Source organism: Doryrhamphus excisus, linkage group LG10 (assembly GCF_037039965.1).
Source record: "Doryrhamphus excisus strain RoL-2023G ecotype Guam linkage group LG10, RoL_Dexc_Guam_v1.1, whole genome shotgun sequence".
Taxonomy (NCBI): Eukaryota; Metazoa; Chordata; class Actinopteri; order Syngnathiformes; family Syngnathidae; genus Doryrhamphus; species Doryrhamphus excisus.
The window spans coordinates 14,616,294-14,636,620 of NC_136366.1; the positions used below are offsets into that span (position 1 = coordinate 14,616,294).

A 20,327-nucleotide genomic window follows, 5' to 3' on the forward strand; every position below is an offset into this window, starting at 1 on the left:
GACCTTAAATCCTGCCAGGAAAGATTTAAGGGATATGATGATGATACACAGCGAGAACGGAGACAGAATCAATAGAAGATGTAGCCTGAACAGTATTTATCGACCAGGGACTTCCTTGTTTAGGAAAGCGTCCCCCTTTGATGCAGCAAACCTGAGCTTCATACTAACCTTTAATAGTGATGCACCGTGTTTATAAAGGCTATAATCTGCTTTAAGATAACTGATAACCCTGTTTTCTTTGGTCACCAATCTCTACTCTGTTATTCAGCAGCTTAGTATACTTCTCTCCACCCACCCACTCCCCTTTTTTTTTGCCATCTGCTTTGAAATTAATGGGCATGTTGGAAAGTAGGCTAAATCCAGAGTGACAGCTTTTTCTGCTTCCTATTTTTAAAGAGGTGCTGCAGGCAGAGTCCAAGTGCGTGGGAGATGGAGAAGAGAGAGCTGGTCTATCAAGCTGTTTTTGCCTCTTAGATTTTCTCACCTCTGGCCTGCGGGATGATCCGGAAACCATAGCTCATAGCATCACTTAGCTGCTGATGGTGTCCTTTGTTTGGTGTCCTCCATGTTTTGCAGTGAAGTCATTGCAAAATATCCACACAATTTTGACTATACAGATAATATTGACAGCAGTGAAGTCCGTCGGCAGCGACGCACTCCCCACTTCCAGCTAGTTAATTATGTATTGATATTGAAAAATCATGTGGTGTCTAATCATCACAACTGTTATCACTGACATGTTTATTAACTTAACTTCAGTTAACTTTTTAGATATTTGTTTTTATGATGCCAGGTTTTGGGAGAATGCGTCATATGCTTTGCATCATGGTTATTGATGACAGTGTATATGTAAACTGAAAATTTGCAATCAGTCGCACTAGAACTTGTTTCAGAACTTTTCTGCTTTGTTAATTATGTAGTTGGCAATTTTCTCTGTGTTCAGGAATTTGTTTTTTTTTCCCAAAAGGCTTAAATCAAAAGATTGCAAAAAAAAAATTGTGATGATTTTCAACTGCAGGGTTTTTCAGTATGTGTGAGATCCACCGAGGGCGGGGCTTACAGCAGAGATGCTGCAGTGGACCACGGTAGACCGCAGCATGAGGGTATTAAGAGGCTATGTCAACAACAGCAGTTTTTCATTACACAACATATTCAGCAAAGATCAACATGTTGAATAAGCTAAGCTGAAGAGCACAGCAGATATGTGTATCTTTTTATTTTTTTAAATTAATTTCTCATTTCATACCTGAGATTCACATATTTCCCATGCAGAGGGAAATTAAATTTTCATCATCCGACTTCAGAAAATGTGATTTTTTTTTGTGCTGTTTCCTGTGAATGAAATTATTTTCAATGAAAGGAACATGGAATTATGATTGGCCTTAAAAGCTACTGCTTTTCAGCTTGTCATTATGGTCTTATGTAAGTGGCCGCTGATGATGATGTTGAAGCTGGATACATATGTAGTGATTTCCAAAATGTTTACATGTGTTTTGTCCGTTTTTGATGCATAAAAGGATGATAACTCCATGCCTTTTTTGCTTTAAGCGTGCTACTCTACCATGCTGGCTGTTCCAGCTGTTGCACGTGGGTTTAAAAAGCTCCAATTAGAGAGTAGTCATAGTGTAACATTTAAAAGCAGCTACATGTGGGCACACGCAACAAGTCTGTGTGTGTCACCCATAGAACACACGCATCTTTTTTTTCCATGCTTAATACCCTCTGATCCTTCCCAAGGTTTCCTCTTGTGGCCACTGTACCAGACTGTCTGCAAGGCTGCGGAGGGGCTTGCATCACCTCGCCCACTGGATGCAACAGCCAGTTCACATTTACTTTCGAAGGCACAGCAATCGGCCTCTCCTCTCCTCTATTACTCCCCCGCTGCCACCATCTCCCACCTCTCCTCCCTCCCTTCATGAGGAGGATTACTGGCAGAAAGTGGACGTTTGATCCTGCCCTCGTCTCTACTGCTTCTATATCCGCCTGACAAAGCTCTTGGTAGCCCTTTTTCTTCCAGACACCTCTGTTCTTCGCTCTTAGTGTCTTTTAAAAAAGATAAGAGTTAAGCCTTTGTACTGCTTGATGTCAAGGTCTGGTCTACCTGGGAGCAGGCTGGCAAGCAGCAGGGTCACATGTGAGAAGTTAATTCAATTTCCCAGGAATGAATGTGATATCAGAGAGACAGGTGTGGCTTGTTTCTTTCATTAATACAGAGGGACGGACATGAGTCGATATGCAGCTCACATAAGAGTCAGGTTTTTCTGCCAGTTATACAGAAAACACATTAAATGTGCAAGATCATGTTCTGTTTTAATTCCACTGAAATGACTCAACACTGATTAATTGTAAGCGGCAGTGCCAGCAAGCTTTCCAGTGTAATTTGCATGGGAATTATAAAAAAGGGTGGATGCTAAGGGCTGTATTCTCAGTGATGAAGGCCAAAAAAGTTGCATCGACAAGATACAATGTGACATCTAGCATTATTTGCTGAGATAAAGTTTTCTTGAAATGTAAACCATGCTAGCTGTATCTATACTTTCAGAGATTCTACACTGGTCACTTGGTGTCTTTTTTTGGGACATTGATGAGACAATAGCCACCGCAGGAAGTACTGTACAGAAACCGGAAGTTAGAAAAATAAAAGAAGGAACTCTCCAGTGTTAACATTTGAGTGTACAGCAGGGGTCTCAAACTCAATTTACCTGGGGGCCACTGGAGCTAGGGTCTGGCCAAGGCTGGGCCGCATCAGGTTTTCCAAAAAAAACAAAAAAAAAAACGCATTTATTAAAAACAGAAAAATATACAAACTTTTTCAGTGCTTTGGTTCCGATTTTCTACAATAAAAGCTCTGATAAAACATTCCACTGTTCTCAAATATCTTAATTTTTATTTTATGCACAAAATAAGATGAAAAATAAATAAACAAATTAAGAATAAAGAAAATCAATCAATCAGTAATAAATTAATATAATAATAATAATAAAACGGCAAATAATAAAAACTTAAGAAACCACATATAGTTGGTGGGTGGACAAATTATTTTTTTCAGATTAAAATGAACAAAGCATTATTAGAGCCCTGTAGACATGACAAAACATGACTATAGTCACAGTTATACTTTTTTTATTTACAACATATTGCGCAACTGCAGCGTCTTGAGACACATGCTAACTCGCAAACTAGAGCTAGCGACCTAAACGGTAGCCTTCAAGTTATTTCCTTTAAACTTAAATAGCCAAAAACTTACCACTTCCACACGGATAGGGAGGATAACTATTAACAGTTATTTAACCTTTAACATGAACATTAATCAAACGTAATAATTTTTTCTGGGTACATGATACCATACAGCATCCATATCAAACTTGCACGGGCCGCACTAACATTCAACTTTCATATCAAGGTGGGGGCCACATTTGGCCCGCGGGCCGCGTGTTTGAGACCCCTGGTGTACAGTATATATATTGGGTGACTATTGGGGCGTTATCTCATGTCACAAAGGCTGTAATCATGTTAAAAACTAGATTTAGAAGGTTGAAAACAGTTTAAAACAAGCCTGGTATACAGTACTGTGCTTGTACTGGTATACAGTAAATACCAGTTAGATCCTGCTATTCCTCCACATAAAACTACCCAGATGGATTTCATAGATAGCCTAAAGCATCCTGCCATGATGGTGACAAGCTCCATAAAACTGTAGAGATGATGAAGATGCCCAGAGCTGCCCTACTCACCCAATCTCTGTCCTAATCATGAGCGAGTACATTTGTTCGTAAACCACAGCAAATACATTTTCCTGAGATGTGCTGTTTAAGGCCAGCTATAAACTTTCATTCAGTCAGCCTTTTTGCCAGCCTTTGAGGCAATTGTGTTGCTTTCAGCTTTGCGGTGTTATGTTTATGGTCCTCATTTATGTCAAGGCTGATGCTTGCAGGGAAGTGTAGCACTCTTGGTGATAATCAGGGGAAAAGTGCCATTTTTTTGGTCATCAAAAAAAACATGTGTATCTATTAATAATGTTATGGACATTATGCTGAGCGCATAAACATTTGTGCCAGCGAAATGCTGCATTGATAGTTTTAATTTCCTGTAACACTGGTCTACAAATGTTTTGACTTGATCTGCTTCCGAGATAAATCTAATTTATTCTGATCAGATGAACTGAAAATCAATTGATAACTGTGCTTGTTAGCAAATGTATTGTTTTAAGCTGCACGGTGGTGAGTGGTTTGCATGTAAGCCACACAGTCATGGTACTCTGGTGTTAGGCTAATTGTCAATTATATATTGTTCATAGGTATGAATGTGAGTGTGAATGGTTGTTTGTCTATATGTGCCCTGTGATTGGCTGGCGACCAGTCCAGAGTGTACTCTGCCTCTCGACTGAATGTCAGCTGGGATAGGCTCCAGCAAAAAGGGGAATTGCATGATCGACACACATTATTCCCAGTTAGACCTGGCACCCAGGCCTTGAGTTTGACCCCTGTTGTTGGGAGGATAAGCGGCATCGAAAATGGTGCTCGTCTTGTATTCAGTGTTCTCTTACATCCGGGTAAATAAGGTAATGTATGTAATGTACCTAATACCTGTCTCTAATTGAAACTATGGTATGGCCAACAATCAACAGTCTACTCCTTGATCAACTATAACTCTTAGGAGACATCATACGGCGAATTGGATTAACTGAAGTAAATAATGAATAGTAAATAAAATTAATTCTGCAAATGTATTGCGGAAGCATAGATTTTTTTCGAGTCATCGCTCAAGGTTGAACCCATGCTTTGTCCCTTGAATCATTTCTTGTGTCCATCCTCGGGATCTTTGTAACCGCAATGTATCGTGTGAATATTTGATGCTGGAGGATTTATGTTGAGTAAAGTGAGCGGTAACATTTCACACAAGGGGATCACCAAGTGTAAGTGGTGAGGGAAACTCACTGGGGAAAAAAAAAAAGATAAATGTAGTCTTCTTCTCTGTTGTCTGATGCCATAAATTACCTGGCCATTGATCCATGGCTGTCTCTGTGGACCTTCCTACATTCATCAAGCCACCAGTCTCCAATGGACCTGGCGGAAATACCTCACTTTATTCCTGGATCTCTGCAGCACAGCCTGTTGCTTAGATACAATGCTGAATTCTGGAAGACTGCTAACTAAACGATTGCATTAAGCACATGCACAACAACTTGTGATGTTTTTGTTTAATGGTTTGGAGGACAAAGATTGACACAAGAGAGACCAGAGTTGCCATGACATCCAGCCAAGCCTCTCTTTAATAATAAATGGGACAGGGCTCTTTAAATGATCATTGATTAGTTGACTGTAAATAAACCGAAACAGGAGCACAGTCAGATCATGAGAGGGAGCAATATGACCAGTTTTCTATACATTCATTTATTTCGTTTTGACAGTGAGAGCATATACTACGTACGTACATATATTCTTTGTTCCTTACTGTGCCTGTTTTCGCTTTGATGTGGAGAGACGAGGATCTGTGCCTTGAAGACATTTTGCTTTCTGTATTACTCCCACTCAAACAAAACCTTCCATAAAGTGGCCTTTTTTGAGTTTTAGCTGCAGGGTCACTTCTCCCCTATTCTTACCAATGATCTAATGTACGTCTGTATGCAATGTGTGTCACTGCATATGCAGCATGTTACAGATGCTACTCTAGTACAGTTAGTGGTCCCTCTCCATACCTTTTCTTATCTCAAACCATCCTTTGCATTTTACTTTTACTGCACATTTATATGAATGACCAGTGGAAAGGTGAAGGTGGACCTAATTTAATAATGTAGTCATCACAGTAGGCACCCCTTTGGAGTCTATATCCTCAGAGTTGACTTATCTTCTTTTGTAATGGAGATTAACCCCACTAAAAAAAAACGTGCATAGCCTATTTAACGCCCATATTTTAATACAAGCCACGTGCACCCCCCGTGAGGTAGTTGTGCCTTGTCTGCTACTGGTTGTACATGATTTAATACAGTGGTCAGTCCGTGGCTGCTTACAGGCTTTTAGGGCTAATAGGATGAGATTAACACATTTGCATGCCTTGCAATGTATTATTCATGTAGCTTCTCGTTGAATTTGCAAGAGCAGGGTCTTTCTCTTAACTGACTTCAACATCTGGGTGACCTGGAAGTGAAGCGTGTTGGGTGAGGATGGAGCCCATTGCTTCAGTACTCCCATGTAGGTGTTACTGGGTACCACCATATTGACCCACCTGCGGTAGTGCAGCATTTTTTTACTTACTTTTTTTTTTTTGCAGTAGATCCAAATGAAACTCCACTAGCTATTTCTATGCCTATAAAAATGTTTATTTAAAAAAAAAACATGGCTTGATCTTCTTTTCCAAATCCTTCTGTGAGCTTGATGTCTCTGATTTCAGATCAACATTTACAATAAAATGACTGAATGAGATAATTAGGTTGGATTCAACTCCAGTACACTATTTCTTTTATTGCAACAAGCTAAATGCTAAATACACAATCCAGATTTAAACCGCAACAAACATACACTTATTAAAGGCATATAATATATTAAATGTATAGGTACTCACCACAAATGAATGACGATGATGATCGGTGAACACTCACCTTGTACCCAATCACAACATATGACATTCAAGGACCCTCATGATGATGTTTGCTTCTATGTATGGGGTGTATGTGAATAACAATAAAAACAGAGTGACGACAGTGGTGCAAATCGCTACCTAATGTTACCTAATGTGCTTGAACGCCTCATCATACATAAAAACAACCTGCACAACGCGGGCAGGGAAGTCAGTGCAGAAGAAAGGAGACGGATGCATACTTGTTAATTGTCGTGTGTGTGTGTGTGTGTTAAATAAGTAATTTTGATAATGATGTGCATTAAGAGTATTTGATCTGGAAGACTTGACTTGAAATTGCTTGCTAAATGAGAGCTTGTATGTGGTGTTGTGAGTTTGTCACTTTAAAATACTTGGTTATGGAATGCTATAATTCAATTTACTATTTATGTTTAAAAACCTTCAGCTTGTTCGTGGCTATGGAAACGAACACAAAAATGCATTTGGAAACCATAACATTGTTGACGAGGAGATCTTGAAATAACCTTAAGTGGGAGTATTTTAATAATCAACTTGGAAAGCAAGAAAAAAGGAAACCTTTCAACTTAATTATGTGTTTCCCTCGACTGCTCAACCGAACTTTTCTGGTGTGCAACTCCCGTGGAGAGTGTTTTGGGTTACTGCTGCCTTCTCACCTGCTGAGAACCTCCTACCTGGAGGCCTGGAGTGATTCACTGCCCTAGACACAATGCATTGTGTGTGTGTGTGTGTGTGTTTGTATGTGTGGCATTTTCCAGACATACATCAGTCTCTTTCATTGACTCTCTGATTGGCTGAGTATTCGATCATCTCAGTTACTCAGTAAAGTCTGCTGCTTCAACTCTCAAACAGACATGTGGGGCAATCCAATATACCCATGGTATATAGCAGCTGTGGTTTTTGTGTCAATTTTTGAACTTTTTGATGCAGATGTCTCGACTGGCACTTTTTTTTTTTCTTCTGCATCAGTCTTTTTATATCTGGAGATCAGATCAGGCAAATTGAAGCGATTCAAGCTCAGACGAAGGAATGCCGCGACAGGATTTGTCTTCAGATGCTCGGTGGCATTGTGTTCTAATGTGTTTTAACATAAAAAAAAATCTAAATAAATGGAAAACAAAGGTAAATTTGACATTGCCTGACTGTATATTATTATTCTTATTATTAATATGCATTTTCTCCCTTCTTTTATACTTTTAATTATTAATGGAACTTTGATATCTGGTTGCTAACACCTTTTATGGTTTTTGTTTTGGGGAAAAAATGAGAAAGATTTAAAAAGAAAAAAAATAAATAATAATAATAAAAAATAAAAAATACAAAATACAAAATATAAAAAATACAAAATAAAAAATACAAAATAAAAAACAATAAATAATAAATAATAAATAAAAAATATCTCGATACTTAATTTTTATATGCACAGTTCTAAAAAAAAGTCTATAATATACTGTAGTATGGACAGACACCTCATCTGGCTCCTCTTAATGCGGAGGAGCAGCGGTTCTACTCCTAGTTTCTCCTTGATGACAGTGTTACTCACCTTATCTCCAAGGGAGAGGCCAATCAGCCTATGGAGAAAACACGAACGCTTGTCTTGTCCTTTTGGTCACTACCCAAGGCCTGTGAGCAGTGAGGGTAGGAACGTAGATCCAGCGGTAAATTGAGAGCTTTACCTTCTCCACAACGGACTGATGCAAAGTCTGTATCACTGTGGATGCTGTCCAAGTCTGGAGTTTCTACCTTCCCTCACCCGTGAACAAGACCCCAAGTTACTTTAACTTAATCTCATCCCCGATCCGGAGATGACACTGCACCCTTTTTTGGCTGAAATCCCTTGGATTCAATTTAATTGACGTAGTGAGTGAACACTCCTCATTTCTCATAATAACATGGTTAAAGTGTGATTCAAATGTATCCGTATGATTTTAATTCGTTTGATAGCCCTAAATAATAATAAAAATGGAGATTACAGTTAATTAACAGAATAACCACCGTGACACCTGTATTAAATCAGGACACTGAATTGGAGAAGAAAATCGAATGACTTAATTAAAAGTTCCCATTTGGTTTCTTTCGATAATTAAATAATTATCCTGGTCGGTGCCTCATTAACGTTGAGGGATTTGTATTTGCCATGGTTTTCCTCAGGTGATGCTTATACCGTGTTATGCTGTATTTCTTTCTAATGCGTTTGTTTGCAAGGCGGCAATGTAGCAGGAATTCATAAGCAGTCATTTAAATTGCAGGACTTTCTCTTCCTGGACACGCTTGCTGGCTTCCATGGCAACGTTCCTCCATTTGCATGAGCTCGCATTGACTGTGTGGATTGATAAGGTTTGGCTTGATATGAACTATATACTATGTTTACTCTTGTTGTACTCATTGCTTTACTATTGGCTGTATCCCTGAGCCTCCTGGCATCTGACAGATGCAGGGAAATTGCTCCTATTTGATGACTTCTTCAAGCTATAAAAGTAGTTCCTGACAAGTTTCCTGCTTTACCAAGAGCTTCGCTCCCTTCTGTTGTTTCTCTCCGAGGTTTTTTTCTCTCGACACATCTGACACCAAAGAGCTGCAGTTTTGACAAAACAACCCACCCATTGCTACACCTCCTCAGTCTTGATCTCACACCCTTTTCTCCACATTTCCTTTCTCTCATTAGCTGTTTCTCAGGTTTTACGGGGAAGCTTTAATTTGTGTTTCCTCCAGCATGTAGGAACCTGCGGAGATAGGGACCGCCATCCCAGAGGAATGATATGTGATTTTGTGTGATGTAGCACAGTGATACGACAGAAAGGCTGTCAGGGTGTGGCGGTTATTTATTTCTTTTTTTTTTTTTCAAACTTTTCAGAGATTCTTCTCTCTTTTTGGTTTTCATCCCTGTCAACAACCTGATTTTTTTTTTATCAAGTTGTTTGCTCTTCCCTGATAAGTCCAAATTTGAGCTGTGACACCTTTTTAAAAACGTTGACTCCCACATTGCAGACCGAGACCACACCAGGCAGCCCAGGCTTATGTGATCTTCCCATTTCCTCCTTTTTCCTCACTTAATCTCCCTTTGTTTGGATTCAGCCTTGCTTGGAAGCACGTGAAGAAGAGGCTCCAAAAAAAGAGCTCGTAATCTTAAGTGCCAGAAAAAGAACAAACACCTGTGTGCTTTTCTCATTTGCAGTTGAATTTTATTGGAAAGCGTTGTAAAACCATGAATGGGAGTTTTATAATGTGGCTAGATATCAAAAAGCGCTTGGAACTGGATTAATGGAGGAATTTAAATAGTATTGTAGCACCAATTCAATATGTAGTGTATAAAGCTGAGAGTAGTTCACTCTTTTACTGTTGTTATGTCTTGAGGCTGTACTTAGAATGGTAGGTGATTCCTATGTGTATATATCCTGTATGTATATATATATATATATATATATATATATATATATATATATATATATATATGGAGGATTTGTTTGATACTGATGACAGCTCTTTTTATTGGCTGTAATTACATTTGTTGAAAACTTAGCAAGATGTATTTGGAGAGATTATACATTAAAAAAAATCACTGAAATGTAGTACTTCATAAATATAACATAAATACACCCTATACCATAGGATTCAATGTTAATGATTGGAATATTGTCATTGTTTTAGTTTAGAAAACCTTTTTATGACCTTGTAAATCAGGGGTGGGCAAATATTTTGACTCATGGGCCACATTGAGTTAACAAAATTGACACACACACACACACACTATTTGCTGATAATTTTTCTTGAATTATTTGTCAAATTTTTGTCTGTAAAAGTGTAAAAGTGCTCCCTTTTTTCAGGAGCCCTGTAAACATCAGACCACATCAAAATATATTTTTATGAATATACACGGCCATCTCTGTGAGGAGTTTGCATGTTCTCCCCGTGCATGCGTGGGTTTTCTCCGGGTACTCCGGTTTCCTCCCACATTCCAAAAACATGCTAGGTTAATTGGCGACTCCAAATTGTCCATAGGTATGAATGTGAGTGTGAATGGTTGTTTGTCTATATGTGCCCTGTGATTGGCTGGCGACCAGTCCAGGGTGTACCCCGCCTCTTGCCCGAAGACAGCTGGGATAGGCTCCAGCACCCCCCGCGACCCTCGTGAGGAAAAAGCGGTAGAAAATGAATGAATGTATATATATATATATATATATATGTATATATTTGACTAAAAAAGACATTCTACTTGCAAGCTGTGTTGCCAGTTTGTATGTTAAAAGTCGAAATACTTAGAAAGCAACTGGCGGGCCGGATTCGAACGCTTGGTGGGCCGCATGTAGTTTGCTCACCCCTGTTCTAAATTGTATTTTTTTTTTTTTTAGCATTTTTTGAGTCTTCTAGACGTGAAATAACACCCTATGGGGTGGTTCCCTACATTTTTTTTGCAGCGCCTCCCTTTTGGAGATGAAATTATAGCTGACAATTTTTGAGCCTGATGACATCATAATGCAAATGACATGAGTGAATTTACTCCTTCTTATGGCCATTGCCACCTATACCTGTACCTATACACTGGTATTGTTCAATATAGTAGACATAATAATAGAAAATAAGCCATTTTAGACATAAATATGATAAGATAGACTCATATGTTATGCAGTGGGCTAATGTCTAATCAATGTAATGTAATGGACACCCACCCAGAGACCAGTGTACCTGCTGTAGAATAGTACTCGTTGTTTGTTGTCAAGGAGAGACTCACGATGCACTTCAATTGCTTTATTAACAAGCAGAGAACACATGTAGGGAACATTCACGCCGGAGCTGCTGTGGGCCACTCGCTAGCACCCAGGGCCCAATTTTTAAAGAGACCACAACAGTCACAGATACCGTATTACACTTCATATCACATCCTCTGAATGCATTATATTTGTATTTTGAAAATGGTTAATTTACACTAACATGAACATTAATCAAACGTAATAATTTTTTCTGGGTACATGATACCATACAGCATCCATATCACACCTGCACGGGCCGCACTAACATTAAACTTTCATATCAAGGCGGGGACCTCAAACTAGTGTCCTGCGGGCCACATTTGGCCCGCGGGCCGCATGTTTGAGACCCCTGTACTAGACTATACTTCATTTTCTTCAAGGTTGGCAGGTTGTTAGTGTCTGTATTCATGATGGTAGCACTGGTGCCAGCAATTTGGTTTGTACAGTTTGCACAATATAGAAATACTACAGTTTCTCAATATTACTTCAAATCAGAGCGGGTGTGAAAAAATGTCAGGCCCTGGGAAGGCATCATAAAATATTCCCGTTACAAATATGACTTCAGTCTTTTATCTGTGTAAGTTCAAAAACAGCCAAGACTAGACTACAGCGATTTGCATTGGTGGCAGTTTAATACATTTTGTTGCTGTGATGCATTCACAACAATGACAAATATCTCTATCTAAACCTGAAAGTGTTGGTGGCTGCAGAAAGGTAATTCCTGATGGATTGTGCTGAGCGCAGCTTTAGCCTAAGGAGATGACCACAGCCTATTTATTCCCAGATGCACTCTCACGCTACATACTCTACCAGGCATATTTTTTTCCACCAAGATCATAGTAATTCTGCCTAGTGCTTTGCTGCTGTCTTATCTCTAAACATTTATTAGAATGTCAGACACATCCTTCTCCCCCTCCTCTCTCTCTCTCTCTCCTTCTTTCTGGTCTCGAAACCACTCCAGCAAATGTTACCCTTTCATAGCTAGACTAGGAAAATAACCTTCGTTTTTTTTTTTTTTTTACACCCGCTGCACGTGAAGATTCACAGACACGATAACCTTCGCCACTGAGCTGCAAATGTCACTTTGGTAGCCAACCAATCACATTTCTTTTCAGCAAGTCAGGGCGGTTCTATCGTGGTGTCCTCACCCATGACATCGGGACTGAGCAGATGTGCACACTTGAATGAAAATGAGTCAGCAAGGCTCTCAGGTGTGGCCAGATGAGGCCCGTTGAAATACCGCAAATGATGATCATACGAGATGAAAGCAGCTCTTTAGCTGTTAAGTAACTGAAGGGGGGTGAGGGGGGTACGCTTGACTTGATAATTTTTTTGCCGTTCAAACAATGAAAGCTAATTAGTGCGGCAGGCTGATGAAGGATGTCTCACTTGGTCAACCGGAGCAATGGGAAGCACAATGTCTCATTAAGGTGCAGTCAGGTTGAAATGCATTTTGCTACACTTGGAGAAGGTTAATGCTCTGGAAACGCCCTCGAACATGAACACCTATGAGTGCTGCGGTTACGACCTGAAATGCATGCAGGCATTAGCCCAGCTTGAAGTGTGATGACCAAAGCTGGGACCTTTTTACTTGTTTAATGAAAGCATCAATTGGAAGGATGGTTTTACGGCTTCAAGCAGAACATCCAATAAATAATGGTGTTTTTTGTTATTTTTATAAGCTTTATCGGCCAACATCATTGCAGCATCTAATAATGTACTAGCTCTTGTGTCCTTTGCAATGGAAAGCTTGTGTGCTTGACAGGTATCATAATAATTTGGTCTTCCCACCGGACTGCAATGTATTTGTGGCAAGCAACTTGATACCATCGTTATCTTTTTTACACCACTGCATCCATTTTCTATCCTCGCTAGTACAGCGGGAGTATGCTGGAGCCAATCGCAGCTGACTTTGGGCGAGAGGTGTGGTATACCCCTGGACGGGTCACCAGCAAATGGCAGGGCCATGCAATTGGACCCACCTGTGAATGATATTAGGTCGGGAGGGGGCGGTGTCTCCCAAAGTGCAAAATAAGACATTCATTTTGCACCCACTTTTATTGAGCTTATCAAGCTTACAATTTATTTTTTAAAATTGCCTCCGAAATACATGCATATAATCTTTTTAAACGTAAATAAATGCACTCAATTATATGAGCAAAATGTATTTTAGAGCACATAACCAAAAGAAGGAATGCCAACTAAAACAAATCAATAATGCAGAATAATAGTTTATATTTGCATATTTCCAGGAAGGCAGTGCCTATCAAAAATAATTATTGTACTTAAAAAAAGCACTCAAAATGGGTCTGCAGAGAAATACTGATACAAATACTCATGGAAAGGAACGTTGTGACGGCATCCGCTGTATGGAGTTGTAATGACAAGCCAAATTCCCTTATGTGGTGGTCAAGATTTATTAATGGCCGGACGGCACAAATAAATGACTGTATGGGAAGCACTGTAATTCATTCCTGATTATAGTAGTATGACAACAGTGTCTTTATTATTGTGATTATTTTCTCTGCTGAGATTGCATATTAGCTTCTTGAATTACAGCTAGGCAGATGCTTGCTTTGTTATGCCCCAGATATTACATATTTGACCTCACTGGTGTGAGGTCAAGTTTTTTTTGTAAGAGCTGGACATCCAGAGCTTTACCATTCTATATTGAAAAAAAAATGTGTAATGTCAGATTTATGACCTTCGGCCCTTTGATTTTGTGCATGAGGCCAGTGTCTTTGCCCAGGAAGCAAAGCACCCTGAGGCATGTCTGTGCTGGTGGGCTTGTCTGATGTCAGAAAACGGGCGCCACTCTAACTTTCTTATCTTGATCAGAGAGACAGCCCATCAGCCTCAGGGGCAATCCGTCAGCTCACCTTGTGGTGGCAAACAAATCATACAATCAGACCAAAAAAGATCAGCATCACCCAGGAGATTGGAAATTTCATGTCGTTAAATGCAACTGTATGGCTGTGGAATTTTGGAGTATTGTTGGATCTTAATAAATTTAATGTCGCTGACATTTTGCATCATTGTCCTGTCTTGTAGTTCCTGTGTTTGAAGAACATCCGGACATTCCTCAAGGTATGCCATGACAAGTTTGGCCTGCGGAACAGTGAGCTGTTTGACCCTTTTGACCTCTTCGATGTCAGAGACTTTGGCAAGGTGAGTAAATTGAGCTCCGCTTTTAATCCTCTGCATTCCCAGACTCTTGTGGTGAGTCCGTCATCGGCTAAACATTTCTCTGCCTTCGGGCTGCGTTCTAAGCACAATGGGTTCTTAGCAACATGACACTGGTTATGTCAGTCATAATATCATTCAGGTGCTATGACCTATTGTTGACCTGTCTTGAAATTTAAATCGGGTATGGCTCATTGAGATACATGATCAAATCACAGCATGATTTCTTACTCACTCTATGATTCAGTGGGTTTGTAAACCTTTGGTGATGGTCAGCGCAGTTTTTTGGACAGTTAATAGGTGCCATGATGACATTGGACATTGAAAATGTGTGGTTCTCAAATGCTGTTGATCATTTCAACGACTTGGCTAATCCTAAACTGGATTTAAAAAATAATATGAACAAAAAGAAAAAGGAGACAAGGAGACTTACCAGGTTGTAGATAAACCTCAAGACCATTTTAATACCATTCACTGCAAGCTTATTGACTCTCAAACAGCCGTCAGAATCAATCACATAGGCCCTCTATATGTCATTTTGGAAATTGCTTTTGTATGGTATTGGTGGTAGCGGGCTTGTCTCCATTATGGATTTCCCATTAAGGCCAAACATTGCATTATAATATATCGAACTGAGTAGATCCTTACTAATGTGACATACATTTAAATTCAGGAATGGCGTTGACAGAAAGTTAAGAGAATGCTATTTCTACTTAAAGAGTCCCTTCAGTCCATCTTCCATGGATCAATGTTCTGCTTTTAGTGTGTCCGCAGCATGAATACGTCTTAACTTAAAAGTTGGATAATATAGTGAAGGAAAGGATTGTGGGGTAACATGGGAAACAGCTTTATACAGCTTCCTTTATAACCATTCACGACACCCTGTCCACCTATTAAAACCAAAATCCATGGTGGCTGCCACGCGCCCCGGAGTTTGTTTCCCCTATCCTCTGATCATCACCTCGCGCTCTAATGATGCCTTTTCCTGGATCGCAATGAAACTTCAAACATCATTGCCATTTCCAAACCTCCCTTACTCCCTTAGATTGAGAATGAATTGTATGTTTATCCTGTACATACTCATCCTCAAAGGCCTCATTAGATTTTTTACTTTAACCGCCCCCAAAATAGGGAGTGGCGGATGACGCCAACAGTTGTTGTCAGGAGTTTACATACACTCATAGATTCAGATTCCAATATTAATTAAAAAAAACTGATATATTGCATACTACATGCTTTTGATGGCTCAAAGTCACATCCCAGGTGTAATTCTCATTTTGTGTGTCCGTTTCAGTTCCTCTGGTTTCCGGTTTGGGGCCTGCAGCCACTTTCTCATTAGCTCATGCTACTTAAACCCGAGCATACTGCAGAATGGCAGTATTTACTTACCAAAAATCCAATTTATTATGACATCCAGTGACTTCTGACCACAGCTATACTACATGAACTACTTTTTTATAGTAGCAGAAACTCTATGGTGCCATGCACATCTCACCTTTCCTCCTTTTTCTGCATCCTCACCCATCCCCCATCATTACAAATTCATTATGACATCATTAAACCAATGAAATGCAGCGTATTACAGTAGACCCCAGAGAACATTTTTATTTAAACACCCACTTTCATCTGAACCCAGCCGCCTCATTTCCGTTCTCCCAACCTATTTTAATTAGCCACCGAAGGAACATTGCTGTCATTTAAATGAACACGGCAATCAGTTTATTTGGCTGTTGCCATGATTAGCATAATTAGCCTGCACCTGTTAGTCATCTATCAACAGTTTGGTAATTTTCCATCTGTAACTGAAGAGCGGTGAAGGAAGGGAAGTTTCTGTCAGATTTTGCTCCCTTCCCTTCGCTCCCTTCTACATTTGAAATGTAGACGCCATTATTTGTATCACTTGCTGGCTCAGTTGCACAGTGTTAATATTATTAACATATTAAAGCATTGTTTGATATCAGGATTTGGGAATCTATTTGAATACTTGGACACCACAGCTAATGTGAAAAAATAAATCAAATCAGTTTTACCATACAGCTCAAAACAGAAGGGACCACAATTTAATTTGAACCCACTTTCTGTGTTTGCTTTCCGGTGCACTTTGCTCATTTGTCTCTTCTTCATGACTGTCCACCACTTCCCACTCATCAACCTCTCAGCCACTCTGAGTGGAATTGGGTTGTGATAAGACAAACTAGTGGCCAGTGAGTTGCCACTGTGTCAGAATAGAGTTATTGCCATTGGTCGGAGATCTTTGATTACTCTTTCTGATGCGGTGAATTGTTTCCACAGTCAACTTTGCCTCTTTCATTTCTTTCTTGTTCTCTGCATTCTCCGAATGCTGCTTACCTCAGTAGTTTTTGACCTCAGTGCAAAGCCCTCAAAGTTTCAATTCCATAACTGCAAACATGTCAGATTGACTTGTTCAATTGGAAAATCCTGACATTCTGGGAAGTACTTTTACATTACTGAATTAGTTGGTCGCAGTGCACATTCAGGTAGATCACTGCTACCATTGACCACAATGCAAGCTGGGTGAATATTCAAATTATTTTTTCCAAGACCCATGGGCCAGTTCTCTACAAAGTGGAAATTGTTTTTGCAGAAAAGGGAAAACCTGCGAACCAATTCACTAACCAATCAACACACCAAAACCTCTGATGAGCATCGTACCGTGTGATGTAATCATGACCATTACTATTTGCAAATACACTCAGAGATCGCCATTTTGAGTTTAAACAAGGTGAGTAAACATAATTGGTGCAACAAATTAGGGTCCTGCAACACAAAGCCTTAAATGTTTTATGAATCTTGCTTCTTGCTTTTAGGTACTTATTTCAGAGAAAGTTTGGGGTCGGGCGAATGGAAAGGTGCCAAAGTAAATCAGACTAGTTCCTGCAGTGGAAAAAGGGCGGTGAAATGATACTTGCATACCCTTCCCCAAGAGGTAATGCAGAATTACTGTATATTCATATCCATTACCACTACCACTGCCAACACAACATCACCTCTTATGTATCCAAGCTTACACCCAGGACTTACCGCAGATAGACTAAGTCATCATTACTCTAAAAACACACTCCTACCTCCACAGACGCTTTAGTGTCTGCTTACTCTACCCTCTTACCTCACTCTCTGTCCATCATCCCCTCCGCCCCCATCAACTGCAAGTTTCTCCACAAAGCTTCCGAGACATGCTCAATAATTCATTCCAAATGCCACAGTACTGATGATAATTCATTTGATATGAATTATAAATGGGAACTTCCTCTCCCTCCTGTGCTTAGACTCCCCTTTCCCGATCATCCATGACCTCATTATTCCTGCTGCTTGTTACTGCGATTCCTGCAGACACAGGTGGTTGCTAAGCTTTCGTTTGTTGTCTGAGGTACGGTCATTAAATGCTGTTTTCTTGGCATGGATTGTAAGATGGTGTAGCCATAACGGTGTTCACGCGTACATTGTAATAGAGATGACATGATTGTGTGATACCACAGATGGCAACAAGTCGTAGTGGACCTAGATATTTTTCATTGTTTGCGTGATGGATGAGGCCAACGTTTGTGCTCTACATGGCCTGTTTATGCGCCATTTCAACGAAATCTCTGTGCCATCTGGATCCCCTCCAGCTGTTCCTTACTCACCTGTTTCATATGACTTTTATTTTTTTTTATTCATAATTCAATTTCAAAGATCTGGGATGACCCCAGTCTGCAATGATTTGTTGTTATTATCTTAACCATTGTGCAATTTCCTCTAAATAAAAAAAAAAAATCCATTTGAGAGGATGAAATCAGGCGATATTGATACATATTTGAATATAAAAAAATAATACATTACCAATATAGTTGTTGATTAACCATTGATTAATTGTTGCAGCTGTCTATATTTACGGAATTTCTAAATAGGGAATCAGCCAATGGCCATGCAGACGCCACCTCTGTATTTGTTTGCATTTAATAGTCTTTCTCGCCTTCTTTATGAACACGTTGGCAATTGCAGCTTTCTTTTGCCTAGTAGTTGACGAGCTGGTAACATGCATTATTGTACCATAACCAAGACAGTGTATGAAAAAGGAGGCAATATTTTGGGAAAAAATGTTCATCAAAAACTGGTGCACTCGAAAACCATGGTTCGACTGCATATAGTACATCCATAGATACAGTAAATGCAGACTCAATGATTTTTTTGATCCCCTTCAAAACAATCACACAGGCTCAACCCGCATGTTTCATACAGTAATACACGTGCACACATTTCACTGTAGATGTATATACTCACGCTGCTATGTAATGCTCTCAAAGTGTAAAATGATCCCAGTTATTCACATTTTTACACTAAGCTATGGCTCAACATCCTTTATGGATCATATAGCTGAAAACTATTTGTCACACAATGTTGAGACGAGATCCGAAGACTAAGCTGCTTTTCAAAAAAACATGATTAAATCATGAGCTACCAAATGGCTGTGTGTCACGTCAAAGAATTCTCTGTTGAGAAGGAGGTTGGCATTCACCAAAACACAAAAACATAGTTGTTTTCTGGCAGTCTGTTTCTCTCATCGGGAGGTTGTTGCAAACTAAAATACATTTTCATTTTTCACATTACCTGATGTTCTTCTCTGTGGAGCTAAACTTCAAGGCAAATGAGGAACTAATTATGAGATATTGCATCAATCCACTTTCAATAATATTGATTGTATGACGGACCCTCTTCCCGGGTTTCAACAAGTGGTACAGCTCAGTTCTTTGTGCGACAGTATTGTTTTGATCAGGTAGACATTGATTAAGCAAAAGTATTTCGCTAAGTAATTACCATGACGTATACCAGACCCACCTCCACCCAGTGCTGGAACTACTGGGGCGAGCAGCCCAACGAAGCTGGATAGTTTCTTTAGCAACCTTAACAATGAAAAAGAATAAAATGCAATGTATTTCAAATGACAAAACATCCAAATTGAGATGTGGTCTATAGTATTGCAACAGTGTAACGGTCCTACGTCAACACTGCATTATCCATTAAACAAAAATCACAGTGTCAGATGTTTGTGACCAGAGAAGCGGAAATAGCCACGGGAGTCAATTGGATCATTGACTGCTCTGTCTGTAGCTGCCATTAAATGTGTTCATCAACAGGAACACATCAGGGTGGCGAATGACACACACGGGTACAGGCAGGTAGACACACACAGACACAATACACACACGCACATACACATTGTCCCTCTCTGAAGCCATGGGCCATAAAGTCTGCTGGAGTCAGTGGTCTCTGATATCTCCTATCAAAGGCCAGTAAAATAGAAATTAGACTTAGTGGATGACATGGACTCATTAGTGGCAGCATGTATTCGAGAAAGTTTTAGCTACACTTTTAAAGTGAGATGTTGACACATACACACCGATACACTTTATTCTTCATGCTCTGTCCCCAATGCTCCATTCACTCATCCTTGCTTTCTTCATATCTCACATTAGTTACTCAGGTCTGTCTCACTTTTTGTCCTCATCGCTCAACATTTTCTTAAATTTTTACTAGGGATGTCAAGCTTAATGGAAATTAATTAATTCATTCGTGGAACGGCACTGACTCGCAATTAACGTGTGCACGTCCTCTTTGACCCTCGGCCCACACTGTAGTTTGAGGAAATGCAGCCACAAGCTGGAACACATATTGAGCAGAAATGGATAAAGAAATTGGTACTTTGAATGGTAAGTTTAGCTTCAAAGCCCTGGCAGGTGGCGCTCACAAAAAGCGTTTTTGCTTCGACTGTCTCTGTGAGTTGAGTTGTCACGAGATATGTCA

The 20,327-nt window shown here is 39.7% G+C and overlaps 1 protein-coding gene across 11 annotated transcripts in view; it reads left to right on the forward strand.

The window, feature by feature from the left end:
• vav2 (vav 2 guanine nucleotide exchange factor) overlaps positions 1-20,327 on the forward strand; it is a 152,629-nt gene that overhangs the window by 31,080 nt on the left and 101,222 nt on the right. For all 11 annotated transcript variants that reach the window (XM_058050475.2, XM_058050490.2, XM_058050495.2 and 8 more), the window contains exon 3: positions 14,394-14,510. In XM_058050475.2, the coding sequence (XP_057906458.1) occupies positions 14,394-14,510 (117 nt within the window). The remainder of the gene's footprint in view (positions 1-14,393; positions 14,511-20,327) is intronic.